Source organism: Rhinopithecus bieti, unplaced genomic scaffold, assembly GCF_001698545.2.
Source record: "Rhinopithecus bieti isolate Rb0 unplaced genomic scaffold, ASM169854v2 scaffold_16773, whole genome shotgun sequence".
In the NCBI taxonomy this organism is placed as follows: Eukaryota; Metazoa; Chordata; class Mammalia; order Primates; family Cercopithecidae; genus Rhinopithecus; species Rhinopithecus bieti.
Genome location: NW_016808848.1, coordinates 951,890 through 976,348, shown reverse-complemented (window position 1 = coordinate 976,348; position 24,459 = coordinate 951,890). Strand labels below are relative to the sequence as shown.

The following is a 24,459-nucleotide window of genomic DNA, read 5'->3' as shown; positions in this document are numbered from 1 at the left end:
TGAGACGGGGTCTTGCTCTGCCGCTCAGGCTGGAGTGCAGTGGCGCGATCTCAGCTCACTGCAAGCTCCGCCTCCCGGGTTCACGCCGTTCTCCTGCCTCAGCCTCCCGGGTAGCTGGGACTACAGGTGCCTGCCACTACGCCCGGCTAATTTTTTTGTATTTTTAGTACAGACGGGCTTTCACTGTGTTAGCCAGGATGGTCTCCATCTCCTGACCTTGTGATCCACCCACCTCGGCCTCCCAAAGTGCTGGGATTATAGGCGTGAGCCACCGCGCCCGGCCGTATCTGTGATTTTTAATTTTTTAGTAGAGACAGGGTCTCACTATGTTGCCTAGGCTGGTCTCCAACTCCTGGCCTTAAGTGATTCTCCCCCTCAACCTCCCAAAGTGCTGGGATTACAGGTGTGAGCCACTGAACCTGGCACATCTGTGGTTCTTTTTAGAAGTGGGTACAAAATGATCTATAAATAAGTAACACTGCACATTGTTGGGGTAGGGATGATAACCCTGGTACAGAACACAGGCTCAAAAAAGTGAGTGAGACTGAAGCTGCTGGAATGGTTTTAGTGTCCACATTCATCCAAGGCCCTCACAGCCTTTTACAGCTCGCTTCTTCACTGTGGGATTAAGTGGAACATCTTTTCTGATCACCAGAAAAATGCCTCTTGTAGCCTTTTATAGCCCCCCAAAAGGATAGGCTTTCCCATCGGAATATACATTTTCACTGGGCTTTATTAGCTGGGTGGAGCTATTATGCCCATTTTATAGGTGGGGAACTAAGGCCCATAGAGAGGAGGGGTGGTGCCCCTAGTCCTACAGCACCTAGAATGTCTCCTCCTCTACCTAACATAACACCTCCCCACACAGTGACCTCAACTCCGCGATGGAGTCAGGGGCACCAGAGCCAAGAACAGGTACCGTTCCACCCCACCCACCCCAATCCCACTCTTCAGGAAGGGGAAGCCCCTCAGCGGCTGACACTCACTGTGGCATCTTCAGAACAGGAGGCGATCTCAAAATCATCAAAAGGGTTCCACTTGACGTCCAGAACGTTCCCTCTGTGCCCGCAGACCTTTGGGTAGTGAGGGTCCAACTTCCCTGTCTGCAAGACAGTGCCCAGGAGGGTTGGGGAGGAAGTGGATTCCACATTAGCATCTGGACAGTCACGTAATCAGTCAGCAACCAGTCAACGGGAACATGTAAGGGACAGAGCTGGGTGTGAATCTAGGCCTTACTACTTATTCCCTGTGTGATCCAGGGGAGTTACTTCCTTCTCTGAGCTCTGGTGTCCTCCTCAGTAAAAGGGAGCAATCACAGGTATTTCACAGGTTGGTGTGAGGATCATGGGAGGGAGGTCTGGCACTGTGGCTAGCACATGGCAGATGTTCAATAAAAGGGCATTTCCCCACATACACTGCTGGCGGGCATGTAAAATGGTGTAGCTCTTTTGGAAAATAGTCTGGCAGTTCCTCAAAAGGTTAAACGGTTCCCACATGACCCAGCAATTCCACTCCTAGGTCTATCCCCACGGAAAATGAAAAGATAAGTCTATAAGAAACTGGTTCACCTAATCCCAGCACTTTGGGAGGCCAAGGTGGGTGGATCACCTGTGGTCAGGAGTTCGAGACCAGCCTGGCCAACATGGTGAAACCCTGTCTCTACCAAAAATATAAAAATTAGCCAGGCATGGTGGCGTGCACCTGTAATCCCAGCTACTCGGGAGGCTGAGGCAGAAGAATCACTTGAACCTGGGAGGCAGAGGTTGCAGTGAGCTGTGATTGCGCCACTGCACTCCAGCCTGGGTAACAAGAGTGAAACTATGTCTCAAAAAAAAAAAAAAGAAAGAAAAGAAAAGAAAAGAAACTGGTTCACCAATGTTCAAAACAGTATTCTTCATAATATCAAAAAGTGGAAACAACCCAAATGCCCATCAAGTGAAGGATGGACACACAAAATGCAGTACATTCATGCAGCGGAATACCACTGTCCCCAAAAAGAGGAATGAAGTACTGGTCCCTGCTACAGCATGGATGAACCTGGAAAACACTAGAAGAAGAGGCCAGGCACAAAAGGCCACACATTGTGTGATTCCACTTAGATGATGTTCCAGATGTGGTTTCATTACCTGAGCACATTAATGCATCCCCCTGGTACCTGGTATCTGGAACCCTAAGTAATGCATATGAAAAATGCAGAACAATACATTCATGGAGACAGAAGGCAGATTCCAGTTGCCTCAGTCTTGGGAAAAGGGGCAATAGGGAGTGACTGCTAATGGGTGAGGGGTGTCTTTTTGGAGTGATGAAATGATTTTGAAATTAGGAAGTGGTGACAGTTTATTCACAGTATATTCACAGCCTTGTGAATATACTAAGATCCACTGAACTGTACACTTAAAAATGGTGAATTTTCCAACATGGCAACATGGCAAAATCCTGTCTCTACAAAAAATAAAAAAATTAGGCCTGGTATGGTGTTTCACGGCTGTAATCCCAGCACTTTGGGAGGCCGAGGTGGGTGGATCCGGAGGCTGAGGCAGAAGAATCACTTGAACCTGCGAGGCAGAGGTTGCGGTGCGCTGAGATCGTGCCACTGCACTCCAGCCTGGGCAAAAGAGTGAGACTTCCGTCTCAAAAATAAATACATAAATAAAGAGCCAGGCATGGTGTTGCATGGCTGTAGTCCCAGCTACTTGGAGGGCTGAGGTGGGAGCATTGCTTGAGCCTGGGAGGTCGAGGCTGCAGTGAGCTGTGATTGTGCCCCTGCACTCCAGCCTGGGCAGCAGAAGGGGACCCTGTCTTAAACAAAATACAAAAAACCAAAAATGGTGAATTTTCTGGCATGTGAATTCTATCTCAATTACATAGAAGGGTCTTTTCCTTCATTTTCCCCTTTCCTGATGAGAATTCCTATATAGATGCTGGGAGGGACATACAGGTCCCCCAGCCCATGCCACAAAGCCCTGAAGCTATTTCCAACTCCACCAACAGACTTGGATTTCTTGAGGTCATAGAGAAACCACACCAGTTCATTCACAGAACCCTGGACTGGCAGCGACCAGTCCATTCATTTTGCATATCACATTGCATGGCCCTGGCAGAAGAGGGACCAGGACCCAGGCCCTCGGCTTGCCAATGCAGCCCACATCCACCATCTAGTCCCAGGTTCTTCAGCTACCCACCAGAATGCTCTCCCAACCATTTTTATATCTAAGTGAAAGAGACAGCTGAGAAGAAAACTGGCCAACATCCATCCATCCCACAAATATTCCCGAGGTGCCCAGGGCACAGGTACTGTGGAGGGGCTGATTGCAAGGTGAACACACAACATAGTCCTTGACTTTGCAGAATCAATAGTCTCAGGATTTTTTCTAGAGGGACTTTCAAGAACAAGGTGGACTCAGGGAACACCCAACCTTCTCTTCCTCCATCACCTCCCCATCTGTGTAGAGAGAACACTGTACTTTTTTTTTTTTTTAAGAGACAGGGTCTCGCTCTGTTTCCCAGGCTGAGTGCAATGGTGCAATCACGATTCACTGTAGCCTGGAACTCGGGGTAAAACAATCTTCCTGCCTCACCCTCCCAAGTTCCACGCTAGAACTACAGGCGTGCCACAAAGTTCAGCTAATTTTTAAAATTATTTGTAGAGATGGGGTCTTGCTATGTTGCCCAGGCTGGTCTCAAACTCCTGGTCTCAAACAATCTTCCCACCTTGCCCTCCTAAAGTGTGGGATTATAGGTATGGGCCACCATGCCTGGCCTATACATACATTTTAGTAGCTCTGCAAACAGAGGAGGTGGTCCTGTGCCTCCCTCTGGAAATACGCTGGCTAATCCAGCTCTCTCCCCTCAGGAAAAAGTGATCAGACACCTCCCCCTAGACTGGATCCCCTACTGGAGGGGACAACGCTATAAAGGACATTATTTAACAAATCTGAACAAGAATGGTAGATTAAAGTATTATCACAACATTAAACTTATAGAAGTTGATAATGTACTAGGGTAATGTAAGAGAATATTTGTATTTTTAGGAAACACAGAAGTATTTAGGGATAAAGGGCTAAAATGGATGTAACTTACCCTCAAATGGTTCTGAAAACAAAAAATTGTACACACACCTACACATTCACAGGGAGAAAGAGAACCAAAAAAAGGGAAAGAATGTGGACTGTGTCCTTCGTTTGTGATGTACATGGAGGGAGGTGAAAATTTTCTTTCTTTCAAGCGGTCTCTGCCTCCTTCACAGCAGGACAGAGGAGAGAGGTACATGCTTCCTGCCCTGCCCTGGCAGGGCAGTACCTGGAGCTAGGGTCTTGGAAGGACACTGCACCTACAGGCTCTGGCCCAGGTCTCCACGGGACCAACGCTTAAGCCACTAACCATTCTTTTTTTTCCTTTTTTTGATATGGAGTCTCATCTTGTTGCTCAGGCTGGGGTGTGGTGGTGCGATCTCAGCTCACTGCAACTTCCACCTCTCAGGTTCAAGCAATTCTCCCTGCCTCAGCCTCCTGAGTAGCCGGGATTACAGGTGTGCGCCACCACGCCCGGCTAATTTTTGTATTTTTTAGTAGAGACGGGGTTTCGCCCTGTTGGCCAGGCTGGTCTTGAATTCCTGACCTCAGGTGATCTGCCCGCCTTGGCCTCTCAAAGTGCTGGGATTACAAGCTTGAGCCACTGCGCCCAGCTGCCAGTGACCTCTTGCTTAGCCTCCAGGACATCCTGTACACTGTCCTCAAGGTGAGTTTTCGAAAATTAAAACCTGAGTGTGTTGTGCACCTGCTCAAAATTTGCAAGCCTCTTTTTCCTCATCTGTAAAATGTGAATGAATAATAATCTCTTCCTTGCAGGACTGTTGAGAGTTAAATGAGATACTATGCATGAAGAGCCCAACAGTCAGATGTTACTATAAATGCTCAGCAACAGAAGCTTTTATTAGATGTATACGTACGTATATTTGTATGTCAAAACTGAAAAAAAAAAACTAAAAGGAATGAGCCAAAATGTTAATCATGGTTATATCTAGACGGTGGAATAAATGGCTGGCTTTAATATCGTTGTCTTTTTTTTAGCTATGTAAATTTTGCAATTTAAAAGGTGTTTAAAACAAAATACAGATTTTCTGAAAAAATTGGTCCATCCAGGATTAGCCAAAAACTTCTGTTATAAAACTGTAGTTCCTGAAGGGCTCTAGAGACCAGGAATGGAGCCCACAGCTGCACTGCCTTATCCTGCACCTGTGGCAGGCATCTCGAATGGATCCCAGCACCCTCTCTTGGACCGCAGACTTGGGGAAACCCAGCATGGAGTAGGGACTCACCCAGGGTCACTGCGAAGGTGAGGGGCAGAGCTGGGCTTGAGCCCAGGCCTTTGGCCCCCCAAGTGTAAGCCTGGTGCTGTACTTCCTGTGCTCTGGGGGAGCACCAGTGTTCTGTGAGTCCATGCCCTGGTCTCCTTCCTGCACACAGCCTTTCCTTTCTCTTGGATCGTTTCCTGGGTCGAAGGCCAAGAGCAGTACTGTGTCTTTGACTGTGGGGCACTGATTGCTCTCAGGGCCTTTATCTCTAGACTCTGGCCCACGGCCATGCCCCAATTTCTGCAGTGTGGTTTCTCAAGAAAAGCCAGAAGAGCTGATTGTCAGGCTGCCCTCGGGCTAACGGGAGGCAAACTGCCCAGGAGCCTCATTCAGACCCACACCTCCCGCCTCCCACAGACTCCGGGAAGGTGCCTTAGGGTTAGGCGTGGCTGAGGGCCTAGCCCTAGACAGCTTCTCTTCCTTCTCAGCCTTCTCTTCCTTCTCAGCTGATGAGGGAAGGTGCTGGATCACACCCCAGCCCACCCCACCCCTCCTCTCTGCCCCACCTCTCCTGCCCTGCCTTGGGTTGGCAGATTGCTCTGCTTCTAAAAGGGTTTTACGTTGAGGACCACAGGCAGGAGCAGACATTAGCCAGCCTGGTGGGCTATTGACTGAGCTGCTAAAAGCCTGTCAGGGGCATTTATCATCAGGAGGCCATTTCCACCTTCTGCCCATTAGACCAGCACTCAGCCAGAAACAGGCTTCTGATGGATGGGGTGTACAAGCTCTAAATCAGGGGAGACACACCTGCTCCCCTCACAGACCCCACAGAACCCTAGCTTGGGCTGCTCTGCCTGGAGAGGCACCATCTCCAAGTCTCCAAGGGGTTGCCCTGGGGCAGAGGGGGAAGACAGGACAGAAGGACCCAGGAGAAGCCAGGCAGGTGGGGGACCGGATTGGGGACGCTCTAGGGCAGACCTCCGTTGCCAGAAAGGCAGACGTCGTGAGGCCACTGTCACAACCCTCAGCACTCAAGGGAGCAGCTGTTTCTACAACAGCATCATAGTCACGACCTCAAATGAGCATCCCAACAGCTCAGGGTGGAGACTGGGAGACAGGGGTGGCAGGATGGGCAGAGGGAGGACACACAACGTAGCAGAGGTGAAGCGGGCAGGCAGACGCCGGCTTCCAGGGGTGGAATCCCTGCCACATCGCTTACCACGGTGCGGCCTTGGGCAAGTGACCTCAGTTCTCTATGCCTCAGTTTCCTTGTCTACAAAATGACAACAGTAGTAGCACCTCATTCACAGTAAAGCACTGAAGACAGGGCCCGGTACTTGCTAAGCGTATGTGCTCAGTATATTAGCCAGGAGAAGCTCGTCATAGTTCATTACCATTACCCAGTTTCATTGTTGCTCGGTATGTTTCAGGGGCCAGGGGATATACTCCCTGAGGGGGCAAACTGTTCTGCTGGGGGACTCCCATCCTTTCCTACACAGCAGTGTCTCCAGGCATGCCCTCCGTGAATGAACTGGTGGCTTGATTGTTTTCCTACTGGTGAACGCAGGCAGCTGGATCAGACATGTTCCCATGTCTATAAGAAATAGGTTTTAAAATGCTTTTTGACTGGGCACAGTGGCTCATGTCTGTAATTTCTGCACTTTGGGAGTCCAAGGCAGATTGCTTGAGGCCAGGAGTTCAAGAGCAGCCTGGGCAACAGGCCCCATCTCTACAAAAATTACAAAAATTAGTCCAGCGTAGGGATGTACACCTGTGGTCCCAACTACTCGGGATGCTGAGGCAGGAGGATCACTTGAGCCTGGGAGTTCCAGCCTACAGTGAGCCATGATCATGCCACTGCACTCCAGCCTGGGCAACAGAGTGAGATCCTGTCTCAAAGAAAGAAAAAAAAAAGCTTTTCTTTAGAAACCATAAGCTAGGGAGTCATATATGTGCCAGGCCCAGTGCCAGGTGCTTTGATCATATTATTTGATTTACCTCCCAACCACCCCAGGACATAGTACAAGAATTCCCCATTTACAAGCGCAGAGGGCTGGGGCTCAGAGAGGTTGACAATCATGTACTAAGGACAGCAGAGCCAGGACTGGGAATGTTTCCTCTTATGGCCTGGTCTGCTCTTGCTGTCCTCACACCATGGTTATCATCAAGGACCCATTCCTTGAGTATGTTCTTTTCCAGGCTGGACAAGCTCCTAGAACTGGAAGAGACTTCCAAAACATCAGACTAGCCCACACCCTGTCTTTCTAGAAGGGGAATTTGTGTGGATGGAACAGATATGTGCTATGGAAGGCTCTGAGGTTCCAAACAGTTGGCTAGGACAGGGCATAGAGGGCTTTGATGAGATAGGCAGAGCCTTATCTATAGGCAACAGGGAGCCCTGGGAGGCATCTAAGCAGCTGAGTGATGTGGACACACATCAGCTTGAGAAGGGTCAGTTGGCCTTGGTTGTTTGTTTGTTTGTTTTTTGAGACAGTCTTGCTCTGTCGCTCAGGCTGGAATGCAATGGTGCGATCTTGGTTTACTGCAACCTCTGCCTCCCAGGTTCAAGTGATTCTCCTGCTTCAGCCTCCCAGGTAGCTGGGACTACAGGCATGTGCCACCACACCTACCTGATTTTTTATTTTTGGTAAAGACCGGGTTTCGCTGTGTTGGCCAGGCTAGTCTCGAATGCCTGACCTCAAGTGATCTGCTTTGGCCTCCCAAAGTGCTGGGATTACGGGTGTGAGCCACTGAGTGTGGCCTGTTTTTGTTTTTGTTTTTTTTCTTTTTCTTAAATAGAGATGGGTTGTGACTATGTTGTCCAGGCTAGTCTCACATTGCTGATCTTAAGTGATCTTCCCGTCTTGGCCTCCCAAAGTGCCAGGATTACAGGTGTAAGGCACTGTGCTGGCTAAGGCTGGCCTTGAAGAGCATGGCAGTGAAGTGCCTTTCCCAGGCACCTGAAGGCCACGGTGTCCATTACGCCCTCAGGCCCACGTCCCCTCTGGCCTGTCTACTCCCAGCAGGGTTCCAGGGCTGACCCCCAGGGACTCTGCCTGCTCTTGCTTTCATTCCTCCCCACCCTCCACACCTCACAGCAAAGTCCACCTTCTTCACCCCCTCCCTGGAGTGACTCTGCGGCAGGCTGGGCCCCAGGTTCAGGAGCACAGTCCTGGCCTCTCCCCAGCCTTCCCCTGCTGCCTTTGTTTCCCTGGGTACAGTCCCTGGTTGCCAAGGCTGCAGGTTGCGAAACTCACCTCCAGCCTCCCTCTAACCAGTTCACCCTGGGTCACAACAGGCAAGAGGGAGGGACCCTGTCTGCAGTGTCACTCCCTCTGGGACATCTGAAACTGCCTGGGGCAGCCCAGCCCCTCTGAGAAGGACTTCCTGGACTCTGTGGCAAGGCCAGACATCTCCCGATCTCAATGCAATATATGTACTTCATTAAATCATTAGCTAGCTTGTCCCTTCCTTGTTCTCACATCACTCGCCTACTGATACCTCTCTGCCTGGCACGGAATATAATCCTGGTAATGAGTAGAAGCTGATGCAAATCAGCACCAAACCTCAGGAGCCGCAGGTCAGTGAAGTGAGAGCAAGGCCGCAAGGCCACACCCAGGTCTCGGCTCCCATTCGGGTCCTGGACACACTGCACAGGATCCTCTGGGAAGTCATCTTCCTGAGCCTCAGCGACCTCATCTGTGCAATGGTGCAAGATCCCCTATAAACAGGGCTAATGTTCATAAGGCATCAGCATAATCGCTCCAAGCCTGGTTACAACACAATAAAGAGCCTCTAAGGCCTATCTGTGCAGGTAAGTGCTCTGGGATGGCACCTGCACAGTAGTACTGGATGTGGTTACTTAATAAGAAACATATTGGCCAGGTGTGGTGGCTTATGCTTATAATCCCAGCACTTTGGGAGGCTGAGGCAGGAGGATCCCTTGAGCCCAAGAGTTTGAGACCAGCCTGGGCAACATAGTGAGACCCCATCTCTATTTATAATAAGAAAAAATAAAAAAGAAACATCAATCAAATGCAAGATGTGGACCCCATCTGGACTTTGAGGCAAACAAACTACAAGCAAAGTGGCATGTATGTGGCAACCAGGGACCATTTAACATGAATTAGGAATCAGGTGACACAGGAGTTATTATTAATGTGATCCTGGCATTATGGTTATGTCAGAAAATGTCCCTGGTTTTAGAATTGCATACTGACATGGGGCGGGGGGCGGGGGGCAGAGGTTGAAATGACAAAACGTCCAGGATTTGCTTTAAAACACTTCAGGGAAAAGGGATGAGTGAAGCAAGAGGGAATACTCTTGATACTTCTAGAATCTGGGCTGAGGAAAGGTCATCATATTATTTTTATCTACTTTTTTTTTTTTTTTGAGACAGAGTCTCGCTCTGTTGCCTGGGCTGGAGTGCAGTGGCCGGATCTCAGCTCACTGCAAGCTCCGCCTCCCGGGTTTACGCCATTCTCCTGCCTCAGCCTCCCGAGTAGCTGGGACTACAGGCGCCCGCCACCTCGCCCAGCTAGCTTTTGTATTTTTTAGTAGAGACGGGGTTTCACCGTGTTAGCCAGGATGGTCTCGATCTCCTGACCTCGTGATCCGCCCGTCTCAGCCTCCCAAAGTGCTGGGATTACAGGCTTGAGCCACCGCACCCGGCCTATTTTTATCTACTTTTGTGCTTGAGATTTTTCCATAATTATGAACATGAGCTAGATTAGAGCCTTGCTATTGAAAATGCAATTGGCAAATAAGTAGTATTGGTATCACCTAGGAGGAGGGAAGTCAGATTTAGCGAGTAAAATACAGAATGCCCAGTAAAGTTCAAATTGCAGATAAACAACTAATTTTTCAGTGTAAGTAGGTCCCATGCAATATTTTACTTACACCAAAAATTTGTGAAAATAGATTGACAGTTTCTTATATGGCTAAACATGCAATTCCCTAATAACTCAGCAACTGCACTCCTGGCCCTTTATGCCAGAGAAATGGAGACTTACTTAAATTCACCCAAAAATATGTACACAAATGTTTGTAACAGCTTAATTTGTAATAGCCCCAAACTCGAAACAACCCACTGGCTTTCAGTGAGTGAATGGTTATATAAACTGTAGTGCATCCATACCACAGAATACTATTCAGCAATAAGAAAGAACACAGAGGCGGGAGTGGTGGCTCATGCCTGTAATCCTGGCACTTTGGGAGGCTGAAGTGAAAGGATCACTTGAGCTCAGGAGTTTGAGACCAGACTGGGCAACATCCTGAGACCTCGTCTCTATTGGAAAAAAAAAAAAAAAAAGAGGCCAGGCAAGGTGGTTCATGCCTGTAATCCCAGCTCTTTGGAAGGGTGAGGCAGGCAGATTAACTGAGGTCAAGAGTTCCAGACCAGCCTTGCCAACATGGCAAAACCCCATTTCTACTAAAAGTATAAAAAATTAGCCAGGTGTGGTGGTGTGTGACTGTAGTCCCAGTTACTTGGGAGGCTGAGGCAGGAGAATTTCTTGAACCCAGGAGGCGGAGGTTTCAGTGAGCCGATATCATGCCATTGCACTCCAGCCTGGGTGACAGAACGAGACTCTGTCTCAAAAAAATAAATAAATAAATAATTATTTTATTTTATTTTATTTACTTTATTTATTTACTTTATTACTTTATTTATTTATTTACTTTATTTATTGCATACTGACATGGGGCGGGGGGCGGGGGGCAGAGGTTGAAATGACAAAACGTCCAGGATTTGCTTTAAAACACTTCAGGGAAAAGGGATGGGTGAAGCAAGAGGGAAAGCTCTTGATACTTCTAGAATCTGGGCTGAGGAAAGGTCATCATATTATTTTTATCTACTTTTTTTTTTTTTTGAGACAGAGTCTCGCTCTGTTGCCTGGGCTGGAGTGCAGTAAATAAAAAAAGTAAATAAAGTAAATAAATAAATACATATAAATAAATGATAATAAATAAAGTAAATAAATAAATACATATAAATTTAAAAAAGAAAGAAGGAACATACAATTGAGGCCAGGCACAGTGACTCACACCTGTAATTCCTGAAGTCTGGGAGGTTGGGGTGGGTGGATCACTTGAGCTCAGGGGTTCAAGACCAACCTGGGCAACATAGCAAAACCCCACCTCTACATAAAAAACATACAAAAATTAGCTGGGTGTGATGGCATGCACCTGTCGTTCCAGCTATTTAGGAAGACTGACGTAGGAGGATTGCCTGAGCCCAGGAAGGGGAGGCTTCAGGGCCGCAGTGAGATAGATCACGTCACTGCACTCCAGCCTGGGTGAAAGAGCCAGACCTTGTCTCAAAAAAAAAAAAAAAAAAAAAAAATCCCAAAAAACATGATCAATACTCAATATATGCAGCAACCCAACTGAATTGTGAGAGAATTACACTGAGTGAAAAAAGCCAAGCTGAAAAGGTTACATATCATATGATTCCATTTATGTAACATTCCTAAAATGGGAAAAGTATAGAAATGGAGAGCGGGTTAATTGCCATCTGGCGTTAAGGAGGGAATGGTGGTGGAGGGAACAGATCTTTGTGATGATGGAATGTTCTGTATCTTGACGGTATTGATGCCAATATCACAGCAGTGATACTGTACTGTGTACTGTAGTCTTATAAGATGTTACCACTGGAAGAAACAGGGTAAAGGATACACAGAATTGCACTGTACTATTTCCTGTAACTGCTTGTGAATCTACTATGATGTCAAAATAAAACTTTTGGCCGGGTGCGGTGGCTCAAGCCTGTAATCCCAGCACTTTGGGAGGCCGAGACGGGCGGATCACGAGGTCAGGAGATTGAGTCCATCCTGGCTAACACGGTGAAACCCTGTTTCTACTAAAAATACAAAAACTAGCCGGGCGAGGTGGCAGGCGCCTGTAGTCCCAGCTACTCGGGAGGCTGAGGCAGGAGAATGGCGTAAACCCGGGAGGCGGAGCTTGCAGTGAGCTGAGATCTGGCCACTGCACTCCAGTCCGGGCGACAGAGTGAGACTCCGCCTCAAAAAAAAAAAAAAAAAAAAAAAAAAAAAAAAAAAAAACTTTTAATTAAAAGAAAAAATCAAAATAATTATTTATTGTTTATCTGAAAGTCAAATTAAACCGGCCATCCTGTATTTTATTGGGCATCTCTGGGAGCTTGTTGGAGATGCAGATTCCCTGGCCCCACTTCAGACTCACTGCATCAGAATCTGTGTTGTAACACTAAAGTGTGAGAAGTTCTGATCAGTGGCTCCTGGGTGTGTCAGTCCATTTTGCATTGCTATATAGGAATATGTGAGACTGAGTATTCATGAAGAAAAGAGGTTTGTTTGGCTCACAGTTCTGCAGGTGGCAAAAGAAGCCTGGCACCAGCATCTGCTTCTGGTGAGGACTGCAGGGAGCTTCCAATCATGCAGACGATGAAGGGGGGATCAGGTGTGCCGCATGGCAAGAGAGGGAGAAAGCAGGCGGCGGGGAGGTGTCCCAGACTCTTTTCAACAATCAGATCTTGGGTGAATTCATTATCACAAGGAGGGCGCCAAGCCATTCATGAGCTGCCCCCATGACCCAGACACCTCCCATCAGGCCCCACCTCCAACACTGGGGATCACATTTCCACATGAGAATTGGAGGGACAAACATCCAAACTGTATCATAGCTCCTGCTGGGTCTGGATTCCTAGGAGTCTGTGATGACAGCGATTAACAGGTGTCTTTGAGCTATTTATGATATTTCAAAAAGCCCAAAGAGAATCACACATTTTACCTAGGATCAGGCTGTGCAGGACAAGTGAGTTTCTTTTTTTCTTTTTTTTTTTGAGACAGAGTCTTGCACGTTGTCTGGGCTGGATGGAGTGCAGTGGCGCAATCTCGACTCACTGCAACCTCCACCTCCTGGGTTCAAGCAATTCTTTTGCCTCAGCCTCCCAAATAGTTGGGATTACAGGCGGCTGCCACCACGCCCAACTAATTTTTTGTATTTTTAGTAGAGACAGGGTTTCACCATATTGGCCAGGGTGGTCTCGAACTCCTGACCTCATGATCTGCCTGCCTCAGCCTCCCAAAGTGCTGAGATTACAGAGTTGAGCCACTGCGCCCGGCCGACAAGCGAGTTTCAACCCTCCAGTGGCTTCCCACTGGACACAGGATAGAGTCCAGACTCTTGCCTGGGCTTACGACACCTTCACAGTCCAGGCCCTACTCTCCAGTCTGACCTCACCTCCTCCCACCACTCTTGCCGACGTGCTGACAATGCATAGACACACCAAACCCATTTCCACTCAGGGCCTTTGCATGCTCTATTTTTTCTGCCAGCATACTCTCTCTCTAGAGCCTCAAGTGGCTCTCTGCTCAAAGGTCACCTTCCCAGGAATGTCTTCCCGGACCATCCTGCCTAAACTAGGTCCCCTCTCCCCACCCACGTCACACTCGATCACGTTTTCTTTATATCAGTTGTTAGTACCCATTTACACTGAGCAGTTCATGCAAGTGAGAAACAGTGACAGTTCTGAGAGTTTGAGTAATAAAAGTCAGGAAAACCAACTAATTATTGAATCAATTAAGAATGCAGTTTGTTTGGTGGACATAATCTTTTACAAGCATGCAGAGCTTGGAAGAAACAAGTAGCAACATGGGCCATCTATAGGGGTCCGTCCCATTTTTACCATTTTATGTCTTTCTACAAATCCCATTTTGCACTTGTCCCTCCCCAGCTTGAAACATTCTCTCTCTCTTTAGGATACAGGTCACATGCCTCACCCCAACATTCAAGTCTCTGCTCAGCTGGCCCCCGTCCACTTCCTCAGGGTACTCCCCTTCTTCTCCTTCACAGATTGTTTATTTGTTCTGGCCAGACAGCTGTTCTCTGCATTGCTTCCTGAGCATTCTATATACAGTTGCACCTCCATGCCTTTGCTTATGCCCTTCCCTTGGCCATTTATGCCCTCCCTATTTATCTGGATGAATAACCATTAGATAATTTGTGGAGTCAATGAAAATTTATGAGCAACAATTATGCACCCAACTACATTAGGAGGTACTAGCAGAAAAACACAAATGACTCTAATTCAAAGTAGTCAGGGCATGGGTCTAAGGAAAAAAATAGGCTTGGAATATGTCCTAATAAAAGAGAATGCTGTGGGAATTTGAGGGAGGAAGTAAAAGTGTCTATCCATGAATATAGTAAATATTTCCATTTATTGAGGTCATCTTTATTAGTCTTTTAACAATGTTCTATCATTTTCCTTCTAGGTGTTGCTTGTTTATTCCTAGGTATCCAATCTTCTTTTATTCTATTGCAAATGTTTAATTATATCATCTAAATATTCCCAGTATGTACAAATGCAATTCATTTTTGTGTTCTGATTCTTGTATGCACTACCTTCTAAATACTCTTATTTTTCTAATAATTTGACTACATGTTCTTCTGAGTTCTACGTAGACAATTAAATATGTAAATAACAGCAGTTTTATTTCCTCCTTTTCCATCCTAAAACTTTCAACTTGTTTTTCTTTTTCCATCTTTTTTTTCTTTTTGACACGGAATTTTGCTCTGTCGCCCAGGCTAGAGTGCAATGGTGCGATCTCGGGTCACTGCAACCTCCGCCTCCTGGGTTCAAGCAATCCTCCTGCCTCTGGGATTACAAGCATGCACCACCACGCCCGGCTAATTTTTTTTTATTTTTAGTAGAGACGGGGTTTCACCATGCTGGCCAGGCTAGTCTCAAACTCCTGACCTCAGGTGATCCATCCGCCTCGGCCTTCCAAAGTGCTGAGATTACATGCATAAGCCGCCGCACCCGGCCTCTTTTGCTGTTTTTCTTGTCTTTTTTGTTTGTTTGTTTTTGAGACGGAGTCTCGCTCTGTCGCCCAGGCTGGAGTGCAGTGGCGTGATCTCGGCTCACTGCAAGCTCCGCCTCCCGGGTTCCCGCCATTCTCCTGCCTCAGCCTCCTGAGTAGCTGGGACTACAGGCGCCCGCCACCTCGCCCGGCTAATTTTTTGTATTTTAGTAGAGACGGGGTTTCACCGTGTTAGCCAGGATGGTCTCCATCTCCTGACCTCGTGATCCGCCCGCCTCGGCCTCCCAAAGTGCTGGGATTACAGGCGTGAGCCACCGCGCCCGGCCCTTTTGTCTTTTCTTTAAGGGAAATTTTTATTGCTCAGTGTTTGGTAGAGGACTATTCAGGCTTTCTGTTTCTACTTGAATCAGTATTGACAAGTTACATTTTCCTAGTCTTACTGTGCAGGACATGACCTTTTATCTTATTCCTGATTTTATTTTATTTTGTTTATTTATGTTGAGATAGGGTCTCGCTTTGTCACCTAGGCTGGAGTGCAGTGGCACGTTCATGGCTCAATGAAGCCTGGAACTCCTGGGTTCAAGGGAGCCTCCTGCCTCAGCCTGTTGAGTAGCTGGGACTACAGGCATGCGCCACTATGCCTCGTTAATTTTTGCATTTTTTGTAGCTATGGGGTTTCACTATGTTGCTGGTCTCAAACTCCTGGGCTCAAGAGATCCGCCCACCTTGGCCTCTCAAAGTGCTGGGCCCATAGGTGTTGGCCACCCTGCCTGGTCTGTAGATGCTTCTAACATTTCCCCTTTATGAATGATGTTTGCACTATTTAACAAATAAGTCAAGTTAATAGTATGAATAATGTGACAAACTGACATCATGTGTCCCATGACATAATGATCTAAAAATGATATAGCACCACTCATGCAATATTCTTGCCAAAAATACATAAATGATTCTAATCACGAGGAAACAATTTGGTAAGTCCAAATTTAGAAACATTCTACTGAACAACTGACCTTTACTCCTGAAAAATGTTAATATCATGAAATAAGAAAGGCTAAGAGATGACAATTAATGCGTGGTCCTGAATTGGATTCTAGATCAGAAAAAAAAGCTACGATAAAGGTCATTACTGGGACAACTGATATAATTTGAATTTGGGTTGTATATTATAATTAGCACTGTATCAGTGTTAAATTTCTAGAATGTGTTTATGTAAGAGAATATTCTCGTTCTTAGAAGATACAGACCAAAGTACAGTATTTGGGGGAAAAGGGTCATCTCTATAACTTTTTCTCTTTTTTTGTTTTTTTGAGACAGAGTTTTGCTCTGTCACCCAGACTGGAGTGCAACGGCGCGATCTTAACTCACTGCAACCTCCACCTCCTGGGTTCAAGCGATTATCCTGCCTCACCCTCCTAAATAGCTGGGATTACAGGCACCCACTACCACACCTGGCTAATTTTTTGTATTTTTAGTAGAGATGGGTTTTCACCATATTGGCCAGGCTGATGTCGAACTCCTGACTTCAAGTGGTCTGCCTGTCTCAGCCTCCCAAAGTGATGGGATTACAGGCGTGAGCCAGCGCATGTCTGGCTGATAACTTTTTTTTTTTTTTTAAGAGATGAGGTCTTACTCTGTCACACAGGCTGGGGTGCAGTGGTGCTTTCATAGCTACCGCAACCTTAAATTCCTGGGCTCAAGCAATTATCCTGCTTCAGCCTCTCGAGTAGCTGGGACTACAGGTGTGTACTACTGTGCCCAGCTAACTAAAAAACAATTTTTTAAGAGATGGGGTCTTGCTATGCTGCGCAGGTTATATGTCTATAACTTCTTTGTTTCCAAACATACATACACACACACACACACACACACACACACACCCCGAGAGGCAAAACGTTAAAACCAGTAAACCAGGTGAAGCTTAATCAGGAATTAGTTCAATTTTATTTGCAAATCTTCTGTAGGCTTGAAATTGTTTCAAGATAAAAAGGTTTTAAAATGCTGTTTGCTATAGGTTAGTGAAATTCTCTCTTATCCCTCATTTGCTAATTTTCTTTTTGTTGCTGCTGAGTTTTCTCATGCCTGGGTATTGGGCTTTATCGACACTTTTTCTCCATTTATGACATGATCATATGGTTTTTCCTCTTTCACTTGCTAATATGATGATTTGCCTTTATAGGTTTACTAATATTAAACCACTTTTAGTTTCTGGAATAAATCCAACTTGGTCCAAATGTATCTTTTGTTATTTACTGTAATTTGCTAGTAATTTGGCATCCATCTTCATGAGTGAGATTGATCAATATTTTTTTCTTTCTTTCTTCTTTTTTTTGAGACGGAGTCTCGCGCTGTCACCCAGGCGGAGTGCCTGTGGCCAGATTCTCAGCTCACTGCAAGCTCCGCTCTCCCGGGTCACCGCCATTCTCCTGCCTCAGCTCCTGGGTAGCTGGGACTACAGGCGCGCACTTCGCCCGGCTAGTTTTTTGTAGTTTTTAGTAGAGACGGTTTCACGTGTTAGCAGGATGGTTCTTTGATCTCCTGACCTCGCGATCCGCCCGTCTCGGCCTCCCAAATTGCTGGGATCGGCTTGAGCCACCGCACCGCGCCCGGCCGATCAATATATATATATATTTTTTCTTTCTTATTCTGTCCTCCTTGCCTAGTTTTGGTGTCAAGGTTGCCTCACAGAATGAGGAAAGAAGTTGTTCATCTTTTTTATTCATGGAAATGTTTGTAAAAGATTAGAATCTGTTCCTTGAAAGTTTTGTAGGATTTGTCTGTAAAACCATCTAGGCCTGGAGTCTTTCTTATGTGTTTGTGTGTGTGTGTGTGTGTGTGTGTGTGTGTGTGTGTATATATATATGTGTGTGTGTGTGTGTGTGTGTGTGTATGTAAAACATAAGAAACATGCAAAAATGTAAAGAATGAAAATTATCAGCTTAACAAATTACTGGAAAATAAATTACTCATAATTGCTACCCTCCCAGGCCAAAACATGAACCATTACTAGCACATAGGAGGTCTCCCATGAGATGCTTTCCAATCGTAACCCTCTCCATCCCCCAGGGGTAACTGCCATTCTGTTTTTCACGGTAGTCTCTTCTTTGTTTTTTCTTTAAAATTTTACTATGTAATTATGCAACTGTTAAAATATGGTTTAGGGTAAGCAGTTTTTAATTTAAGGTTAATTAAATGATATAGTTTAAAATTTGTTTGGCTGATTTCACTCAACCTTATCTTTCTGACTCAACCATGTTGTTGTATATAACTACACTTTACTCCTTTTCCTGGTTTCGTATATTCACTAGTATGGATATGCCATAATTTATTTATGAAATTCTTGGACATACAGGTTTTCCCAGTTTTGCAATAATACGAACAACGCTACTCTGCACATTCTCATGCTTCTGTTCTGGTGCACAGAAGCTCCAGTGGTGCACACTGCATGGTATAAACCTATGGGTGGTATTTCTGGGTCACAGATATATGCATTTTCTTCTTCTTTCCAAAACAGGTGTGCCAGTTTACACTCCCATCAGAAGTGTCTGATAGTTTACACAACTCTGTATACTTGCTGTCATTTACTAGTGTTAGTCATTTTTGACAATCTGATGTGTAGTGGTATTGCACTAGTTTACTAACGAGGTTGAGTAGTTTTTCAAATGCTTATTAGCCATTTGGATTTTCTTTGCTATGAAGTGCTGGTTCAGTGTTTTGTGGATTTTTGGCTACATTTTATACATTAAAGAAATGAGTCTTTTGTCATGTTTATTATATACTTTTCCACTCTATAGCTTGCCTTTCCTTTTGCTATTTTCTTTAAGGGAAATTTTATTGCTCAATTTTGTTTGTTTGTTTTTGTTTTTGAGATGGAGTCTGGCTCTGTTGCCCAGGCTGGAGTGCAGTGCAGTGGCATGATCTCAGCTCTCTGCAACCTCTGCCTCCTGGGTTCAAGCGGCTCTCTGGCCTCGGCCTCCTGAGTAGTTAGGATTACAGGCGCCCGCCACTGTGCATGGCTAATTTTTGTATTTTTAGTAGAGACGGGGTTTCACCATGTTGGCTAGGCTGGTCTCGAACTCCTGAGCTCATTATCTGCCAGCCTCGGCCTCGGCCTCCCAATGTGCTGGGACTAAAGGCATGGGCCACCGCGCCTGGCCTATTGCTCAATTTTTAAAGTACTTAAAGGACTATTCCTTTAAAGGATTATTCAGGCTTTCTATTTCTACAAGAATCAGTATTGACAAATTGTATTTTTTAAGGAGTTTGCCCATATTGTTAATGTTCTCAAATTTCTTGGCATACAGTTGCTTGTATTCGTGTCTTATTAGATTTCAAAGTTCTGCTGTGATACTGTTTTTCTCATTCCTGATGCTTTTTGTACCCGTTCTCTTTTACTGTTGGCCAGTCTCTGCAGGGGCTTGTCTATCAACAAACGTTTGGGCCTTTTGATCTTCTGTAATATATCCTTAGATTCTCTTCCATGATTTCTGCTTTTCATTTTCTCCTTCCTCAAACTTTCTTTGGGTTTATCCTGCTGCTCTTTGACTTTATTTATTTATTTATTTTTGAGACAGGGTCTCACTCTGTTGCCCAGGCTGGAGTACAGTGTTGTAATCATGGCTCACAACCTCCCTGGGCTCAGGTGATCTCACCTCAGCCTCCTGAGTAGCTGGGACCACAGGCAAATGCCCCCATGCCCAGCTAATTTTTGTATTTTTTGTACAGATGGGGTTTCACCATGTTGCCCAGGCTGGTCTCAAACACTTGGGCTCAAGTAATCCCCTGGCCTTGCCCTTCCAAAGTGCTGGGATTACAGGTGTGAGCCACTGTACCCGGCTCCAACTTCTTAGATGGAATGTTTAGTCATTACTTTTTAGGCTTTCTTCTTTTCTAATATAAGCATTTGTGCTATAGATTTCCCTTGAAGCCCTGCTTTCCCTACATCTCGTAAGTGTTGTGATATATTTCATTTTATCAGTTCCAAGGATTTTTAAATTTTCATTTGGATTTTGTTTTTGGCCTATAAATTATTTAGAAATATTTTTAAGTTTCCAAAAGAATGGGAATATAAGATTTATCTTTTGTTATTGATTTCTAACTCAATTGCATTGTGTTCAGGAAACCTGGCCTATGAGATTCTAATCCTGTATAATCTTTTAACTTCTGAAGTCGTCTGGGGGTCTAAGTCTGCTATTTGTTGTTTCAACTGACTCTCACTCATGGTGGTGTACATGTTTTGTGATCTTTGTGAATTCACATTTCCCTGTGTTTCATCTGTGGGGATCATGTCCACGTTGTGGATCCTTTCCTCTGGAGAGGTTTCATGTCGGTTTCTGCTGTGAGCCAGTGGCACTACTAAGCTGGGATCCCTCTAGCCCCTTCAGGTGTTCTGCCTTAAAGTAGAGACTTAGGGTTGGCATCCTGAATGGACTTGCTATTAGGCTGACCTATGTGAAACTGTTGCTTTTTTGGGGTCAAAACCAGTTGAATATCCACAATTTTATATCGTCCAACCTATACTAGCAACTCTTGCCTTCAGGACAAGCCTGTTCTTCCTGCTTGCTTACTGTTTGCCTCTCCTAGCTAGTTTTGACTCAATGTTTATTTCCCTTTCTTTGGTGGGGAAGGTGGCTTTGGAGACTTTCTCAATTTCCTGTAATCCCAGTAAAGCATTAAAAAATTATATTTTATTCAGAAGGAAATTAATTTGCAGAATTATTTTGTAGAGAAGAGGAGAGGTGCTAGGAGTAGCTAGGCCAACTGCTAGAGGCTAAAATTCAGGACAGATGTATTTTTCCCAGTGAGGAAACCAAGGCTCAAAGAGATGAAATGACTTACTCAAGGTCACACAGCTAGTAATGGGCAGGGTTAGGAATTTCTAGAAAGCTAGGCTCTTTCCACTTTCCCTCTGTCCTGCACTGTCTCCAGAGAGCTGTTTGGGCCTGGGGGTGTCCTTACCTGGTGCAGGGGGATGACGAGGAAGGCCCCTCCACCAGCACACTCAGTCACAACTGCAATGAAGTGGGGGTTCACAGCACAGAAATGGTTGTCGTGAACGCTGCGGGTAATAGGTACGGAGTCATAGCAGTTCTCCTTGCTGGCTGGTTTGCCAAAGACATGACGGAACTTGGAGCTCCGGTACTGGGGGTGCCATGACATCTGCAAGAGACAAATGGGACAAAGGGTATGAGGCTCCCTGCCCTGATCATGGGACACACAGAGCTCTCGTCTTAAGAGTACATAAGAGGATACAAGCAGGACAGTGGTCAGTTCAACGTGGACGGTGACGCACTGTGAAGGGCGACCAAGTGAAAATACTCTAATTACTGTTATTTCTATAGACCTGGTGAGATAAGATGGGATGATGTATAGCTATCACTGACCTGCTTGCTGATGTGTTAAGGCTTTTCATCCCTTTGAGTGTGAATGTAAAAGGCAGAAAAACCACAGAGAGAATCCACCACATTGACCCCCATCTGCCGTCTCACCAGACAGCCCAGCACCCTCAGCCCAACTAAGTAGGTACCACTGTGCTCTCTGGAGCCAGCCTGCCTGGGTTTCAATCCCAGCTCTGTCTCTTATCAGCTGGATGGCAAGTGACTTAACCTCTGGAGTCTCAGTTTCCCCATCTGTAAAATGAGGTAACAAAAGTATCTGTCTCAGCTAGGCATGGTGGCTCATGCCTGTAATCCCAGAATTCTGGGAGGCCAAAGCAGGAGGATTGTTTGAGCCCAGGAGTTCAAAACTAGCCTGGGCAACACAGCGAGACCCTGTCTCTAAAAAAAATAAAAGACAGAGAGATTGAAAAAAGTATCTGTCTCATAGACTTGTCATAAGGATTAAGTTAGATGATGTATTTAGACCCCTTGGCGCATGGCAGATACTTGATCAATAGTGGCAATCACAACCACTAGTATCATCTGGGCATCTTCAGCTTGTTTTGCTCCTCGTCCAGCCTTATATTTGTTCACTCAATATTTACCAAGCATCACGTGTGTCTAGGCCCTGTGCCAGGTACCAGGTAGTTTGGAAACAGTAGGCCTGAGCCCAGCCTTTACAGGAGTGAAGAGTCCTCTGGGTGAGGCTACTAGGAGAGTCTGGGCCACTGGGACCCACCGTACTATGTGTAATAACAGAGCTTTGCACATGACAGTCAGGGAGGGCTTCTCAGAGGAAGTGACAACTAAGCTGTGACCTGGAGGATGAGTAGGAGTTGGTCATGTAGGCAGGATGAGGGAGAGCTGGGGGAAGGTGTCTTAGGCAGACAGAACAGTTTGGGGAAACCACATGTAGTTTAGTAAGATTATCAAAGAGAAATTTAAAAGAAGAAAACACACACGCGCGCGCGCGCACACACACACACACACACCCCATGTATATTGGGTAATGTGAATGAAACGAATAAAAGACAGGGGCGAGGAGAGCCAGATCACGAGCGGCCTGCGAGAGGGTCTAGGCCTCTTCTGTGGCCAAGCCCATACCCATAACACCAGGGGGCCTCCTCTTGGCCAGAGGGACCCTTCTGAATACCAAGCCCTGCCCACCCCACCCCCACCTCATATCACCCTTGATTTATTATTATTTTTGAGGAAGGATCTCGCTCTGTCACCCAGGCTGGAGAGCAGTGGTGTCATCATGGCTCACTGCAGTCTCAAACTCCTGACCTCAAGGATCCTCCTGCCTCAGCCTCCCAAGTAGCTAGGACTACAGGTACATGCCACCATACCTGGCTAATTAAAAAAAAATTTTTTTTCTTGCCATGTTGCCCAGGCTGGTCTCAACCTCCTGATCTCAAGCAATTCTCCTGTAGCTGCCTCTCAAAGGTTGGGATTAAAGGTGTGAGCCACTGCCCCTGGCCTCACATCACCCTCTGATGCTCCCCATTCATTGCTGCCCTGCAGGATCAAGGCCAAATCCTTTGGCCTGGCATTCAAGACCTCTGGCTGGGGTCTCATTCCATATTCCAAGATTCATTTCTTCCAGCTCTTCTAAACGGCACCTTCCAGCTTCCTCAGCACCTGCTCTTGCATCTCCAGCCCTCTGGCTCTTTGCCCTTCCCTCTCCTGCTGCTTGGCTTGCCTTTCCAATCCCCCTACCTCCTGTTCCCATCTCCACAAATCCCAATCCAACCCTTCCCTAGCTCCCAAGCCACTTCCTCCAGAGAGTCCTCCTTGATACCCCAAGTAGCAGAGATCTTGCTCTCCTCTGTTCCCTGACAGCCATCTCTCCCCTTGCCCTTAGCCCTTGACACTGTCTACCCTGATTTGGGGTTCAGGGCCAGTTCTCATTTTCTCTGCTGGCTTGGAGCTTCCTCGGAGAAGGCTCTGCTCCAGGAGTATCCAGCACAGTGTCTACCCCCCCTTGGGCCCCCACCTTCCCTAGTTGTGGGAAGGCAGGTTTGGCTGGGCCTACACTGGTCGAGACAAAGAAGGTGCTTACCCCGCCCACACAGCTGACCCATGAGGCTCTTCTCTGCGCTCAGGTCCTCAGCACGAGATTACACTGTGTGACTTCAGGCAGGTCACAGCGATCAGGGCCTGACCCCTGAGGCAAGCCCTTTAGACAGAACCAGGTAGCCGGTCAACCTTGCAGGGGCTTGTGTATCCCGTAAAGCTCAGAAATTCCAACTCTCCTTTCGGGAGCTTTGCCCTAAACCGGGGCTGCTCTTGCCAGAGCTACAGGAAGCTGCACAGAATGTAGGGATGGGCTGACTAATTAATGCCCATGTGATTCCAGAAAGGATTTAAGAAGACTCACAGAAACAGAATACAAGATAGAAGGAAACGAAAAAGCTACAAGAGGAAAAATAGGGACACAAGGAAAACGCAGGTAAAAAGAGATCACCTGAAATGCAGGAGGAGTTAAGCTAGGTGTGCTGCCAGGTCCACTACACAGAGGAGGTAGACCTTAGATTTGGGTCTGAGCTTCCTAGTGGCCAATTCAACAAGGAAAACAGAATCAGAAAGGGATTTATTTGATGTCTATAAGATAAAAGCCACAAGCTGCTAAGGAGCAGCACATCTTTTCTCTATAGTGAGTTTTGAGAGAAATGGGTACTGGGGGTCCCCTTGGAAAGGAACAACAAGGACAAATGACCTCCCTAGGGTCTTGGCAACTTGGTGGCAGCGGAGGAGCCACCTTGGGCCTGGGCTGGGGGTGGGAAAGCGAGGAGCAAGTCAGCAGGCTCTGCTCCAGGTCCCCCACCTCTGCCTCACCTTGAGCAACGGCTGGGGGTGGCGGGAGTGCACCTGTCTGTGGCAGCTGGTGATGCTCACCAGACATCCCATTGCTCCCCTGCAGTCAGGCAGCCATAGCACACATCACTGCCTCCCATGACCCATTGTCTAATTAGACACATGGGAGGCA

General features: G+C 46.5%; 1 protein-coding gene across 4 annotated transcripts in view; it reads right to left on the bottom strand.

The window, feature by feature from the left end:
- Nucleotides 1–24,459, bottom strand: part of CORO2A (coronin 2A) — a 68,613-nt gene that overhangs the window by 12,371 nt on the left and 31,783 nt on the right. For all 4 annotated transcript variants that reach the window (XM_017887573.1, XM_017887576.1, XM_017887574.1 and 1 more), the window contains exons 2-3: nt 21,052–21,252; nt 987–1,103 (exon numbers count right to left, since the gene is read on the bottom strand). In XM_017887573.1, the coding sequence (XP_017743062.1) occupies nt 987–1,103; nt 21,052–21,252 (318 nt within the window). The remainder of the gene's footprint in view (nt 1–986; nt 1,104–21,051; nt 21,253–24,459) is intronic.